This window comes from Daphnia carinata, chromosome 2 (genome assembly GCF_022539665.2).
Source record: "Daphnia carinata strain CSIRO-1 chromosome 2, CSIRO_AGI_Dcar_HiC_V3, whole genome shotgun sequence".
In the NCBI taxonomy this organism is placed as follows: Eukaryota; Metazoa; Arthropoda; class Branchiopoda; order Diplostraca; family Daphniidae; genus Daphnia; species Daphnia carinata.
The window spans coordinates 3,178,846-3,192,690 of record NC_081332.1 but is presented as its reverse complement, the minus strand read 5'-3'; the positions used below and the strand labels follow the sequence as shown (position 1 = coordinate 3,192,690).

General features: G+C 40.1%; 4 protein-coding genes across 9 annotated transcripts; 2 read left to right on the top strand and 2 right to left on the bottom strand.

Moving 5' to 3' along the window:
* Positions 1-225: 225 nt before the first annotated feature.
* LOC130689377 (elongin-C) lies at positions 226-1,121 on the top strand. Its single transcript, XM_057512339.2, has 3 exons — positions 226-342; positions 594-781; positions 865-1,121. The coding sequence occupies exons 1-3, from the start codon at positions 328-330 to the stop codon at positions 1,004-1,006; spliced, it is 345 nt and encodes a 114-aa protein (XP_057368322.1). The 5' UTR covers positions 226-327; the 3' UTR covers positions 1,007-1,121.
* A 216-nt stretch (positions 1,122-1,337) lies between these two features.
* Positions 1,338-2,298, bottom strand: LOC130689376 (small ribosomal subunit protein eS17-like). Its single transcript, XM_057512338.2, has 4 exons — positions 2,163-2,298; positions 1,802-1,953; positions 1,561-1,732; positions 1,338-1,497 (listed from the first exon to the last, which is right to left on the bottom strand). The coding sequence occupies exons 1-4, from the start codon at positions 2,163-2,165 to the stop codon at positions 1,399-1,401; spliced, it is 426 nt and encodes a 141-aa protein (XP_057368321.1). The 5' UTR covers positions 2,166-2,298; the 3' UTR covers positions 1,338-1,398.
* Positions 2,299-2,776: 478 nt separating this feature from the next.
* LOC130689380 (uncharacterized) lies at positions 2,777-6,233 on the top strand. The gene is made up of 9 exons (XM_057512342.2): positions 2,777-2,857; positions 3,168-3,348; positions 3,403-3,881; positions 4,009-4,362; positions 4,438-4,626; positions 4,690-5,040; positions 5,103-5,300; positions 5,360-5,602; positions 5,672-6,233. Exons 1-9 carry the CDS (start codon positions 2,792-2,794, stop codon positions 5,834-5,836), a joined length of 2,226 nt encoding a protein of 741 aa, XP_057368325.1. The 5' UTR covers positions 2,777-2,791; the 3' UTR covers positions 5,837-6,233.
* On the bottom strand, positions 6,139-10,792 carry LOC130689378 (myogenesis-regulating glycosidase-like). 6 transcript variants are annotated; one of them, XM_059497661.1, is made up of 8 exons: positions 10,590-10,792; positions 9,377-9,435; positions 9,118-9,301; positions 8,893-9,024; positions 8,469-8,829; positions 8,009-8,406; positions 7,576-7,770; positions 6,139-7,507 (listed from the first exon to the last, which is right to left on the bottom strand). In XM_059497661.1, exons 1-8 carry the CDS (start codon positions 10,719-10,721, stop codon positions 6,452-6,454), a joined length of 2,517 nt encoding a protein of 838 aa, XP_059353644.1. In that variant the 5' UTR covers positions 10,722-10,792; the 3' UTR covers positions 6,139-6,451. The 6 variants fall into 6 exon arrangements, with proteins under 6 accessions (XP_059353644.1, XP_057368323.1, XP_059353645.1 ...); XM_057512340.2 differs by having other exon boundaries at positions 9,377-9,438; positions 10,590-10,791; XM_059497662.1 differs by lacking the exon at positions 10,590-10,792 and adding an exon at positions 10,100-10,451 and having other exon boundaries at positions 9,377-9,438.
* Between the last annotated feature and the right edge of the window lie 3,053 nt (positions 10,793-13,845).

Genomic DNA, 13,845 nt, shown 5'->3' with positions numbered 1-13,845 from the left:
TCGTCTGCAACAAGAATTTTCGCGAATCATTACTAATCTACTTTTCTACAGACCTTGTGTTTTTTCGCTTTGAAAGACATAATCAAAAATATTTAAAAAAAACAAGAGCAATAACAAAACATCAGTTAAGGTTATAGTTTCTTATAGATTTTCATTATTTTAAATTTCATATTCATCGGCAAACGTTGGATTTGGAGATCTTTTATTGAAAATGGCAACGCCGAGTTTCTGTTGACAACTTTAGCAATCCAGCTAAAAAATTATTTCTGGTTCTAGGCGAAAAGTTGATTCTGTTAACTTTTTATAGAAAGTGAAATTTCCGTCAGTATGTCGGATGGAAATGTAAGAAACCCAATCTCCTCCTTTTCCTCTTCTTTCCTTACAGAAATGTAATAGAATATTTTCTGTTTGAAAACGCGGCAAGCTAAGAAGTCATTCGATATTGAGTCATTTCGATTGGCCAATTGAGAAGTTTATTACATTAAATCTCTAATCTGCCTGAAAATGCATTGTGCCTCTTTCCGTTCGTGTTTCCCTTGATTAATTTGCCTGAGATATACAATCAAGTACAACTGGTGCTGTTCTCATTACAGGAAAACAACTCTTATGGGGGATGTGAGGGACCCAATGCCATGTATGTTAAGCTGATTTCATCTGATGGACATGAATTTATTGTCAAGAGAGAACATGCTCTGACATCTGGAACCATTAAGGCTATGTTGTCTGGACCAGGGCAGTTTGCTGAAAATGAAACCAATGAAGTCAACTTTCGTGAAATTCCGTAAGACTTCTGCAAATTTTAATAGTGAACATGCATTACAAATTAAAATTTTCCCCTAATTTTGGATGTGTTTCAACTTTCAGATCTCATGTCTTGCAGAAGGTATGCATGTATTTTACATACAAGGTGCGCTACACAAATAGTTCAACGGAAATTCCTGAATTCCCTATTGCCCCTGAAATTGCTCTTGAGCTGCTTATGGCTGCAAATTTTCTGGATTGTTAAAACATTCAAGGTTATTGAACAATCTCCATGAATTTAATTTCTCACTTTATTAAATGTGGTTGTCTTATGCTGATGAAAATACATTATCAGCACCAGCTGGTTAAATAAAAGTAAATTGTTTCTACCCTTTTCTCAGATGAACATGATATATTCATACTATTTGGAATAAAACCTTTTCAATATTAAACTGCTTTTAACTCAAAGATATCTGAGACTTTTTTAAAACACTTATTTCTAAATAACATTTACTCAACTAAAAGCTATTGTAATCATTAATTTGACCATGTATCCACTTCAAATTTCTTGATTGGTGGAGAAAAAACAAACTAAATTTGTCCTTGATACCAGATTGTATTTTACAACCAAACAAGGAGATGGGCAATACAGAAATTTTAACGACGTTGACCACCATGAGGATGACCACCATGTCCACCAGTATGTCCAGTTGGTGTGGGATTGACCACATGAAGCTTTGGGATTTTCTCCAATTCCTACAGTTAAGAACCACATGTATACAACAAAATATTGAATTTATGCAGAACAATGATACTGACCAGCATTTTCAACATCTCCTTGGTCTCTGAATCAATTTCAATAGTGTCCATATCCAAGACAGATTGTTCAGGGACATAGTTATCTCTCCTCTCACGCTCTTCTTCTTGCAACTTGATGGAGATACCACGGACAGTCTTGTGTTGAAGACGTTTCATCAAATGGGTGACGAACCTGATGAAAATTAATTTAAATGGTTATTGAACAATTCCTCATACTACTGAAATATCAAGACAAACATACCCAGCGATCTTGTTCCTCAGCGGTTTGCTAGGGATGATGGCAATTTCCTCGCAGATTCGCTTGTTGGTGTGGAAGTCAAGCGTCAATCGAGTGTAGTACTTCTCGATGATCAGCTTGGCAGCCTTCTTCACGGTCTTGGTACGTACGCGGCCCTACAATCACCACATAATATACAACCATGATTTTAAACAAACGTCCATTTCCCAAACATCGACATGACATTAGATTCAAAGTTTCAACACTTTTCTAGTCATCTAGAACTAGTCAGCAAAAATACCGCTGGCAAACACCATCAGTTTTACGACAAAAATATTAAACGATGCTCGGGATTTTGACAGATGAAAAACGTAAAAATACCAACCATTATCAGAAGCGGTATAGACGACGGCTCTGAGGAAAAAGAACACTATGAGTGATAGACCAAATAAAGTCGGAAAAGAATGGACGATGCCAAGTCGGTTGAAAACGAAGACGACGCTGTTAATGCCAGGGGGATTGGCGTCTTCTGCAGCTGTGTAGCCTGCATAACAAAACGAAAAATAAATGTTTTATACATAGAAATTGCTAAAAAACATATTTACGAAGAAGTAAATTATAATGCATTTTTTTCTCAACATTTTGATTTCTAACCAACTTTTAACTGATCTCCATACCGTCATTTGAGTCGTTTTGATGCCTCCAGCATGGGTTTGATACTTCAATATAGGGAAATAATCAATGGGAGAAAATATCACATAACAGCCTGGATTGAAAACAAAAATTGTACAAGCTTAATTAAACATATCGGTTATTTCCCGCCAAAGTCTGTTTTGAATCGGCACTCAAGTTAAATGGGACATTTGAAATTAGATACGTTTCATTAAGGTTAGATGGCAATTTCTAATTCAAATTTTCATTTTCGAAATTTTAAAAAAATTTTATTTAAAAAATATTTTGAGTTAATAGACCAATTTTTGTGTACGAATAATTTAATATAAACATCCCATTCTCATGCCATCATTATCAAAAAGCGCTGCTGTCGGCCATTTTCGACGATTTGGATCACCTCGAAAGAAGGTAGGCACGGTCAACACGAAAATATTTGATTGTTCCCGGGAACAGGCTTGAGTATTTTTGTTCAAAAGCGGTTGCAATTTCTCATTCAAACCATATAATTTCTTTGTAACGATCACTGTGTCTTCCTCGGTGCAAAAGTAAAAAGCGTCTCCTGGTTGGCAGAGGACGCCATCGCCATCGTAAACTGTACGGGCACATTCGCATTCAAAAAGAAAAGAATTGAACTTTATCATTCTGTCATCTGTGTTTAAAAGTGACTGGACCTAGTTTGACTGGTCATGTTTTTTTTCTTCAATGGTTTTCTAAACAGATGAGCAACAAGTCATCTCCAAGGCGTAGATCAATGGCCAAACGCTATAATGATGAGGATTATGAATATTACGTTCCAGCTGTACGAAACTACAGCAAAGGCAATAAGAGTGAATCCACAGCTGATGAATCTGAAACTGCAGACACTCAAGAAGTAAAAAGGAAAAGAGGAAGGCCTCCAGGTATTGAAACTTTTTGCTGTTCACTTAGTTGTGCTAAATGTATTAAAGTCCTAGGTGCAAAACACAAAGCTACGCAGGAAATAGAAATCAAACGTGGTCCAGGCCGCCCAAGAAGATATACAGCACCTGCTTTACGAAAAGAAGAAGAATCTAGTGAAATTAAGCCAATTGAAGTCAACATTTTGAGCATTCAATCTGAAGAAATGGCAGAATCTGAGGATACAAATACAGAGCCACCCAAAAAGGAGAAAGTAAACTTAGGTCAAGTTCTAGAATTGGCTGTGCAATCAATGAGTGTCACAATGGAAACTGAAGAAGAAGAAGAAGTAGAACAGAAGGAAATCAGTAAACATGCTAACATCCAAATTTCTCAGGAAGATCTAGAAGTACACCAGAAAATTACCTTTGAATCAACTAAAGACCATGATAGTGATTTTGAATGGAAGTTAGAGAATGAAGAAGAACCGGTTAGCCACTCACCCCCCGCCAAAAAGAAGAAAATAACTGCTAGTAATAGTTTTATCGTCCCAACGGTGAGTGTTGCGCATTAAGCATTATATTTTCAGTGATTTAAAGCGAATTCATTTCAAGACGTTGACAGTGCAAGAGAAAAGAATGTGTAGCTTATCTAGATGCTTTGTTCCATTCGCATGAGTGTAGAATGCTGAGGATTTAGAAGAGTTTGAAGAGGACGGCGAAGGCCGTATCCAAGTGCGCACCATTGTTGTTGGTGAGGGAGAAGGGGCCAGGATCGAGTGCCTGTCGTGCCATCGTATCATGAAACCTGGTTCGTTGAAGGCACATTTGAAGACCCATGCCCACGAACGACCACATGCGTGTGATTTGTGCGACGCCCGCTTTACCCGACGTGGCGATTTGGAACGCCACATAAAAGTGGTGCACAACAAAGATCGGCCTTTCAAGTGCAGCAAATGCCATCGCACTTTTGGCGACAAAAAGAATTTACGCTGGCATCTAAGTAACCACGATCGTAAACTCTTTCATCACTGTCAGGTATAAAAAAAGACATTTAATCGATTACTAAGTATATTTACATGATTATTTATGCTCTTTTTCCTGTTGTTCTAGGTCTGTGGTTTCAAGTTTGGAAAGCGAGAATACTGGGAGAATCATGTTCGATACATTCATCCAATTCCAGGAACTGAATTAGAACCAGTTCCGGCAGAAATGCCAGAAGTTGAGAGCAAAGATGGTCCTTCCACTAGTGGCGCCATGGAAACTGGTCAGAAAAAAGTCGATCCTGTTGTGGTTAACAAAGTATTATCCCATTAGTTTCCTTTTTTACATAGAAGCTAATTTCATTGCATTCTCATTAACTAGATGTTAAATGGAAATAAGGGAACTCCAGCTCTTGTCTACACCAAACGCGGAGTAATCAGTAATCGCCTGTCTACTGATCCTTTCGCTGGGCTTAAAACGCCGAAGGTCGTATTCCCTCCCACGTATTGGGACAATTGGGATGAATTCATGGAGCGAACGCAAATATGGCGATTCCGGCCGTCCATACAACGTTTTGGATCAAGTGGTCGGCCTCTTCGACGAAAAAAGGTTCCTGAAACCGTTGTAGAGCTCAGACCTTCTGAGAGGCCGGACAGCCAGTTCGACATAGGTCCATATTCAGCAGAAGAGACTCTCTTGGATGATCAGACAGGGGCCTTCGTGACTTCAACGGTAAACGGCTTTATAACATACTGTTAGCCAGCGATTTCATTTCATGATTGAGTTGATTTTAGGGTGAGGTGGTAGGCTACCCTGAAGAAATGTTCAAACTGGACGAGAATGCTGAGATCGATGAAGAGGAGGAAGAAGAAGAGGAGGAGGAGGAAGAACCAGTGAGAATCGACGTAGGAGAGATGGTTCAACTGGAGCAACCAATGTCTGGACAAGAAGTTTTATCTACTCATCACTTAGTTTACGGCGAGGATGGCCAGGTATTAAATTGATCAATTCTTGAAATAATTCATTCTTAAATCCCTAATCCCCAAATTAGATGCGACTCATGGTCGGACCGGGTCGAGCAGATGGCGAACATGATCTGGTGGAAGGTGGAGTTTACGACGACGATGAGGATGGCATGCTGCGTGGAGATCTCGGTCACGCCTTTGTCGAATCGGGACAAATTGTTATCCTCCAACCTGACGGAAGTGCTGTTTTAGCGCCTGCAGGTGGACAACTGGTCGAAACGGAGAATGGACAACTAATTCTCGTACAAACCCACGAAGACGGAACACAGGTAAAATTCCAATCTGGCGTGCCCATTTAAACGTTTTATTAATCTGTATTTTTTTTTTTTTTTTTAAAGACCGCCGTTGCTTATGCGACAGCTCAGACGATGGATGACACGGAAGCTGTCGAGGAAGATGAATCTGGAGAAATTAAAACTGAACCTGCCTCCAATCAGGACGCCGTACAGACTCTAATAGACGCTGTGCAGGAACTAATCGACAATAGACAGAAACCAAGTTGAAACGTTATTCAATTCCCCATCGTTTTCAAATCAATATTTTTGGCAAAAAAAAAAACAACTAACATAAAATGTTCTACCCATCATCTCTCTTCTCTTTTACCTCCTTTCGTGTACCTAGTATCCCCTCCCTCCCTCTTTTTTTTTTTTTACATTACCACCATTAAAACTTATAATTTTCTTTTTCACGTGGAAGAATCCTCGAAAGTTGACTTTACATTGCTTGCTGCCTCGTCAGCCCAATGGGGCATGAGCTATTGTATGTTCCATTGTCGCCTTGCATTGCAAGCACAAGAACTTCATAATCGTGGAAGGGATAAATTACGAGTGTATTCTGGACAAGTTATATTACATCGTCGCTAGATTTTCTGGAATCAACAAGTTTTAAAACAGACACAAATACGGTAGATAAATTTATTTCATAGAGGATCCAAAGGAGGAAATGCTAATTCTTTCCTTATAAAAGAAATGAATTTCACTGGACAGTTGGCAACATAATGTCAACGAACTAAGACACATATTCGCGAATAAAAATACATCCTAAAAAATCAACACAAAAACATTACATCTACAAAAATAACCCAATCGTTCAGGTGAAAGTTGATCGTGTCCCGCTATTTATAAGCGCGTTCCCTCTGCTGCTCTTGTAAAGAACGGAACTTGATCAAGTTTAGCTCTGTAGTGGTGTATCCATCTTCCTCCCTTACGTAGACTACCATCAATACCGTCTTTCCAAACACCTTTGGGTAAATAGACTTCTCTTTCGCGCGCTCCCGGCTCCAGGACGGGGGCAACGAGCAACTCGTCACCGACACAAAATTCGTCTGCTACATCTAATCCCTCTTTGTCAAAAGGATCCAACATCCAGAGCGGCCTGATGATTGGCAGTCCGTCGAATACAGAACTACCGCCATAACGTTGGAGGATAGGAAGGACGGTCGATTGCCTGAGTCCAGTCAAGTTGCTGGCCATTCGTTCCACTTCAGCATCATACGACGAGGGAATAGTTGCAAACTGCAATACCGGTAAGAAGGTACTCACTTGAAGCCAGCGAATGTACAGTTCCTTGTCAGGTTTGGTTGAATTTGAAATGCCGCCAACTGGAGGGGGGATCAGGAACGGGTAGCCAGAGACACTGAGCGTCAAGACCAACGGAAGTAGATGAGTGAGACCCTCCCACGTGGACGGAAGCCGAGGAATGGCTACAAACGTTGGAAGCCGTGGCATTTGGGTGGCCGAAGTGACGCTGAGAACTGTAGTAACTTGGCGGGCAGCATCCACCCATAGACTGCTCAACTTTGACGGATCAGTTAAAGGCTTGGCTGTTACATAATAATGGGGCAAGTAATCTGCTGTGACGCTTTCGAAAAAGATTCCATCCAACTCATAGTTCTTGATGAGGGTATTAAGACGATCAGCGACCCATTCAGAGATGTTGCGTGAAGTAACGTCAGCTAATGCAAGACTGTGATCCCCATTGTAGCTCGTCAATGCTGGAGATCCTTCGCCGTATGGCTGACGAATCCATGTCCCAACAGAATCACGCGACGAATTGGGCATTAAAAAGTCCAATCCACTCTTGTACGTCTTGGAGAACGTACTGACGAAAGGACGCACGGTAACAGCAACTTTGAATCCTTTTCGATGAATGATTTCAAGAGCTTCGTTCAAACCCTAAAGTTTAACGCAAATATTTAACAACAGAAATAGAAAAATTTAACACACAAAAAAGGAGGGCTAACCTGGAACCGATTTGCATCAAATTCTAAATCACCAGGACGCTCTTCCCATGGGGTATCAATCAACAAATAACCTGGACTGGTCCAGACCGAGCCGACTATGCTGTTGGTGTACTTCATCAAGCTTTGGACAGTTTGATTATCATCAGCCGACGGTTGGAATCTCCAGACGGGATCTTCCATCAGTTTCTTGACGACCTTCAAAAAAAGAAAATCATGACATTATCGTTTTCGAATAAACAACCTATTTTAAAGCGAATTCAAAGAGATACAGCTGTTAAGATTTGGTGTCGAGTATGGTTACTTTCTATAGAAATGAAGACTATCAAGGACACTTTCCCTTCTAAACAGCTTATTATTTATGCTTTTTTTTCGCCTCCCCTTCCCCAAAATATAAATTTTTTTGGCTCAGTCATAAACTTATCCTTGAGTTTACCTCCATTTCGTCTTTCCTTAGTCCGTCCCACCAAGCGTCAGCCAACGAGGTCAATAGCGTTTCGAGATCGGCAGCTGTGCAAATTGTATAGTTCAAGACTGAATGAACAATTGGGTTGTTTTTGGTCCCATTTCTCTTGGTGCTCGTATTGGAAGCAATAGACTCTTCTCCATGATCGAAAAACGGGAAGCCACTACTCCTGGATTGGAGGCAAAGCATTTGGCTTTGATTGGCATTGACTGACACCCACAACGGAGTAGAATCGTCCACGATAATGGCAGCCGCTTTGGAATTCATGAAATATCGGCGAAGAACTTGACCCCAGCCATTATGTCCTCGAACTTCACTACCCGTGACAAATGGACTGATTGGCACTTCAGCTCGGTTTAGAGGCCAACCTAAAGAGAAATCCATCATGTTTTCATTTCAATAATTAAAACAGCTAATCTTTAACAATTACCAGCAAAGTCGTGTTGTTGACCTAAAACAGCTCCTGCTCCAAACCACAGCTGATTATTCATTTCGTAACAGTCTGTGGGGTAGGTGTCAGCAGAAAGCGATTGCCATATGATTCTGTAGCACCGCGATTTATCATCCTGATTTTTATTTGGGGTTTGAGCAAGGGAAAATCGACCACGCCCCATCCACTCTAGGCACAACGTAGAGTTGGGTGGACGATCTCTGTCGTGGCATTTGTAAGATTTTTGTGACGTAGGAAACGATGCTCCCATGTGACCCCTTAGAGCTTCTAGTCCCTTGTCGTCGTATACTCGCATAATACGATCTTCTTTAGTAAAACGAATTCTCTCAAAATAAGTTTTCTAACATCCAAAAGGCTAACATTAAAATATTGAAAATATTAAAGAAACTCAAAAGTTACTTACTCTAGCAAGTTGTTGGTAGTAAAATATGTAGGCAAAGCCAACAAGAAAGACAACAAGTAGGAATAAAAATCCAACAAAGGCCTTAAGTTTGTACTCTCGTGGTTTCTTCTGGATCACATTTGGAACTGCAATCTGTAACAAAGTGATAAATTATGTTAAATCACCAAAAAATCTCCCACAGGTTGTCAGTTGTTACCCCTAACAGCTGAAAATTCAAACACTTACACTTATTTTATCTTTGAGGCGGTCGGTAAAGGAAGGACTGCCATTTTTCTGGTTGTTAGGATTCAACGGTGTCGTGCAGTTTGCTTTATCAGCTTCATCGGCTTCTCCTTCCTTTTTCCCATTTTCGACGTCGGCATTGGATGGTGTTGGCAATACAAATCCAGTCCTTTTCTTGAGAAGAGTTCTTCATTACATAGTTTCAAAATAATATATTAATATATACATAATGCTAGCACGTTTATCTTGAGAAAGAAAGTACCTTGACGTGATTGTATCACCGTCCGATTCATCGTCAGTTGGTGTTACAGCAATATTCGTCTGCTGAAAAGAACAAAGGATTTGCTTAACGAACCGTGCTCATCACCAATCTGTCAGGATTTCCACACAAGGTATTCACAAATTCCACAAAAATTATCTATTAGACAATCTCTTGAATTAGGTTGGAGGTAAATTTGAGGGAAAGGAAGTGGGACCACTTAAAAAAAATGTAACGAAACAAAAAAGCACAAAGGACAGCACGTTATTCACGTGCATGACTTTGCATGCCCCACGTTGGTAATCGCTGAAAACTACAGGTAGACCAGGAAAAATCGTGCCGTAGGGGTTTCAGAACAATAGACTACTAAAGTAGATTAAATAAAAAATGAAAAATAAAGAACAACAAGAAGCTAAGACCATAAATTTTACGAGAAACAGTCTTGGCAATAGATTGGGCGTCAAGGCCGTAGCACAACTTGTCAGATTGAATCCTATTTGATCGAGTGTCTCGATTTAGTTTTGTGCCCGAAAAATAAAAGAAGATTAAAGGGCAGATGACTTCCTTTCCCTTTCGTTAGGGCGCCATAAATGGGGACGAGGTTTCCAGTTTCCATATCAACTACAACAAGGCAATTCCGTCACTATGACAGATGCTAAATAACAGATTCGCCACGCTCAAATCTCAGCAAAGGTCTGGTACATGGCAAGGCATATTTATATTTACCTTCATCTTATCATCCATCTAATCCAGAAACTTTGATTTTTCTTCTATAGTTTAGCAGAAATTCTAGAAACGGCAAACGCACCCCAACCACCCAACCAGAAAACCACTTGTTGAAGACTGGAACAAACTGAGGATTCTTACTCTGTGGTTTTTCGGTAAGCACACTTTTGATAAAAAAAGAAACCTTTCTCGACTTATCTAAGCTTCAGCACGAAGCGTGCACTCGCGTCCCTTTACGTAATCTGACTGAATACTGGGCTCGTGAGGGAGCTTGTCAAGCTGGAAAGCGACAGTCAGTTGTTTATGGGCGCAACGCCACACAAAATCCATTCCTCCTGTTTTTCCTCTTTTCCTATTTAATTGTCAATCAACCAATCAGCAACTACCCCAGTGGGTCAGAAGTCAGCGGATGCGATAGTATTATTTTTCTTTATTTACAATTAAAGGGAAAACCGTAACCAAAAATTTAAAATTTTTTAAATAGTAGTACCTTGGTTTGTGCCATCGCAAAATTGTTGACAATTCTCACATGTTGCTGGTTGTCTCCGGATGATGGATTACCAGCGGAATAATTCAAACCAGAACCCAGCAATGGAACGGTTTGCTGGTTATCATCGTTCATCTTCGCACCCAACTTTGATTAAAATCAGGCAATGATTGTGGAACTGATTGGCCGCACCAGACGACAACCGTGCGGTAGCACGAGGTTCTGGCTACTAACCACTACGACCGCAAACAATAGACGCCTAGTCTTTTCGGGAGTTACTAAGCGCAATGAATCAGGATGCGAATAATAAGCCTTAATGGCCGCGGGAAATAGTAGAAACCGGATTTAGCCAGTTTTTAAATGAGAAAAAGCGAGCAAACAATTCACACAGCCATCTCTTAAGTGTTATTCGAAAAAAAATTAGGGAAACTTGTCTGAGGGAGTTCCCTCTTGGCTTTCCATGTGACCTAACAGTATCTGTGTAAAACAGTGTTTGTCTTTTTTGTTATTCCTAACTTTTGCTACATTTGCATAAGCAATTTCGGTTATTTTTGAATTAGCTTTCCGAGCTCTTGAGAAACCACCGGTTCCTTTTATCATAGTGGATCAAAGCTTAAGGCGAACAAGTCCCGTTATTGGTAATACCGCTTGTAACGTACCTTCATGCTGTCACAAACAAAGCCAACCTGTAGTGGCAAGTTTGCTTGGCAACCATAGACCGTACAACACTGCTTCATTCTGAAACTTCTTATTTATATTATTTACCTTGCGCTCTATGTTTATTAATAGTCTTTGTACAAAACCGATAGTCAACTAGAGCACAAGAAAAAAGAAAGGAAATAAGACAATATTTCATGTCCACATCAATTATCTTGACGTCTGTAGGTGACATGTGATATGTAAATTTAATGCGCTACGACTGCGTAAAATGCACCAGACTGAAAACTATTGCTACCTGTGCGGGACTATGCAAAGTACGAGGAATGTTCTAGTAGATCAATGCTCCAACTTGCACCTGTTGACCCGCAGAACATGTTATTTTATTTTTTCTTTCCACCATCTGGTGTTTTCGGAAAAGGAAAAAAAAGAAAAATGCGTCTCGACCTTGGAGATAGGTGTATCGACACCTTTCACTTTTTCCAGAATTCAAATAGCAACAAAATCCAACGAATCCGATGTTGCATTCACGAAAATGTCCTTGTCTAGTAGACGGCTCGTGATTAGTCACGTGAGAATTGTTATGCGATTGCTACTAAAGATAGGAGTTTCCAATTTCATCTCCATACCTAGGCTACTGACGAAAGAAGGAAATGAATACGTATTACCTGTAAATAATTTGAAACGCCATGTAGAGGATGGAATACCTACCGTCCTTCTGTACCATCAGTCAGCGACTCGTATTTCCCATGACAACAGTTCATTAAAGCACGTGCTATTGTTTCGTGATGATAACCAAAGGGTTCCTATCAGTCATCATACGCCCCAAGTACCCGCTGGACACAATAACCTTGAATGCATGCATTGCGCTATAGACCGGCATTTTTACGAATAACAGCTCTCGTTTCCTTTTTGTCTTGCATCACAATTCGTGATACGTCATCGTACAAACCACATGATGAACGAATCACGCGGTCCCCTTGCGGTATCGAGATTTATGTTTGCCATCATCTCGGTTGACTTACTTCGTTTTATTTCATTCCTTTTGACTGAGAAAAAAATATGAAATTGGGACTTTCAGATATTCGAGTGTTTTTATGCTTTGTTTACAGATGATAAACTCACGTGCTGCTGATAAGACACTCAAGTCTGCTGACGATGGGAAAGTTCGCCAACCTAAAAACACTGATAATAATTTTTAACAAATAACAATTTTTTTCGTATGAAATTTTTTTATTTGGAGAACTTGACAATTAATGAACACAACGATTTATGATACTAGATGTCTTGTATCAGCCACCTATGCTCTCCGTATCAAAGCTGTTCGGGAGTTCGGCTTTTGCAAACAAACGGCAAAATAAGCGATTCGTTTTCTTCAAGTATACGGACCTGCCAACAACCAGTTTCATTAATGGCATTTTCGGCTTTTCCTGTAAAGTCTTTAACGATAAACTGTCTCGATTTGTGTTTGCTTTGCATTGCTTTCCGGATTAGTCGCATTCTTTCAACTGTCCCAATATTACATAAGCGATGTTCTTGCGAAACGAAATAGAATCTTCGCATTTCCTCGGGACACTCCTCTTTAGTAGGCCAATCAAAATGCGTGAGTTCACCTGCTTGGAAAATTATTCTAATTCCAGTCCAGATTTGAAGTCCAACCCTCTTCCATCGATCCGTATTATTGCGGATAAAAGGCTGGAAGGTCTCGGTCACATAGACGTTGAAACGGGTATGTTCCTCTGTGTTGTTGAATACGATTAAGTCCGAATTACGAGCAAAGCATATTCTTTGGGACTCGTTGAATGTCCTGGCTTCATGGAAAAAGTCGTGACGGAAACCGTTCAGGATGTCGGTAGATGTAAATGTTGGTTCCGGATCTTTGATAAAGAAGTATACGTGGTTTATGTAAAGCGTCGTGCCAATGACGACACCGACGAGCGTCACTAAGAACGCAATCCACAAACCCCAAATACATTTTTCACGCTCATCATGGATGGAAAACGGTGGCTCTTCGTAATCTGCCATTTCGACGCTCGTTTCCTCTGGATTTTCCCCTGTATCCGGAGTGGTATCATCCTCGTTTTGTTCCATTTCATAATCTTCGCGTTCGATATTTTCGGTACCCGCCATACGATTAGAACAAATAAAGGCTGGCTTTTCCGTGTTTCTTTAATGGGAGGTGTGAAAGGTAGTTGTGTTAGGCAATTGACACCGATACTCGAGCAACGCCCTGAATCTATTAAGGTTTGGAGCTAAAAATTTTATTGGTTAGATAAAAATGTTTTTCAATATCAGTATTACGTAACAACATTTTTTCACGTTTTGTTCACGCAAATACGCCTCGTAAACAGACGTGCAATTATTTGGTGAAATAACCATGGTCCGATTTTCCGCCAAGTTACAACCTTGTTGACGATTTTAGAAAATAAATGGCGACATTTTTTTCGAGGGCTACCTTGGATAAGACCTGTTTAACAAGTTTAGGGCGTTATTCTTGTCGGGCGTAAACTAGTTTGAAATCGAGAAAATCCCTTGATTAAAGCAATTCAGGATTTTGTTCTCGTGGCTGTTAAATTGAGTACAACACTCACATACTGAATAT

What these genes read in the sequence shown, in the direction of transcription:
- LOC130689376 (XM_057512338.2), bottom strand. An exon ending in CTGAGGAACAAGATCGCTGG is followed by an intron (nt 1,733 to 1,801) that starts GTATGTTTGTCT and finishes AATTTTCATCAG; the next exon opens with GTTCGTCACCCATTTGATGA. An exon ending in AGGAGATGTTGAAAATGCTG is followed by an intron (nt 1,498 to 1,560) that starts GTCAGTATCATT and finishes TCTTAACTGTAG; the next exon opens with GAATTGGAGAAAATCCCAAA.
- LOC130689380 (XM_057512342.2), top strand. Translation starts at nt 2,792, where the DNA reads ATGCCATCATTATCAAAAAGCGCTGCTGTCGGCCATTTTCGACGATTT. An exon ending in ATAGTTTTATCGTCCCAACG is followed by an intron (nt 3,882 to 4,008) that starts GTGAGTGTTGCG and finishes GCATGAGTGTAG; the next exon opens with AATGCTGAGGATTTAGAAGA. An exon ending in ATCCTGTTGTGGTTAACAAA is followed by an intron (nt 4,627 to 4,689) that starts GTATTATCCCAT and finishes CTCATTAACTAG; the next exon opens with ATGTTAAATGGAAATAAGGG.
- LOC130689377 (XM_057512339.2), top strand. An exon ending in GTCAACTTTCGTGAAATTCC is followed by an intron (nt 782 to 864) that starts GTAAGACTTCTG and finishes TTCAACTTTCAG; the next exon opens with ATCTCATGTCTTGCAGAAGG.
- LOC130689378 (XM_057512340.2), bottom strand. Translation starts at nt 10,721, where the DNA reads ATGAACGATGATAACCAGCAAACCGTTCCATTGCTGGGTTCTGGTTTG. An exon ending in ACTACCAACAACTTGCTAGA is followed by an intron (nt 8,830 to 8,892) that starts GTAAGTAACTTT and finishes TTTGGATGTTAG; the next exon opens with AAAACTTATTTTGAGAGAAT. An exon ending in TCAACAACACGACTTTGCTG is followed by an intron (nt 8,407 to 8,468) that starts GTAATTGTTAAA and finishes ATTTCTCTTTAG; the next exon opens with GTTGGCCTCTAAACCGAGCT.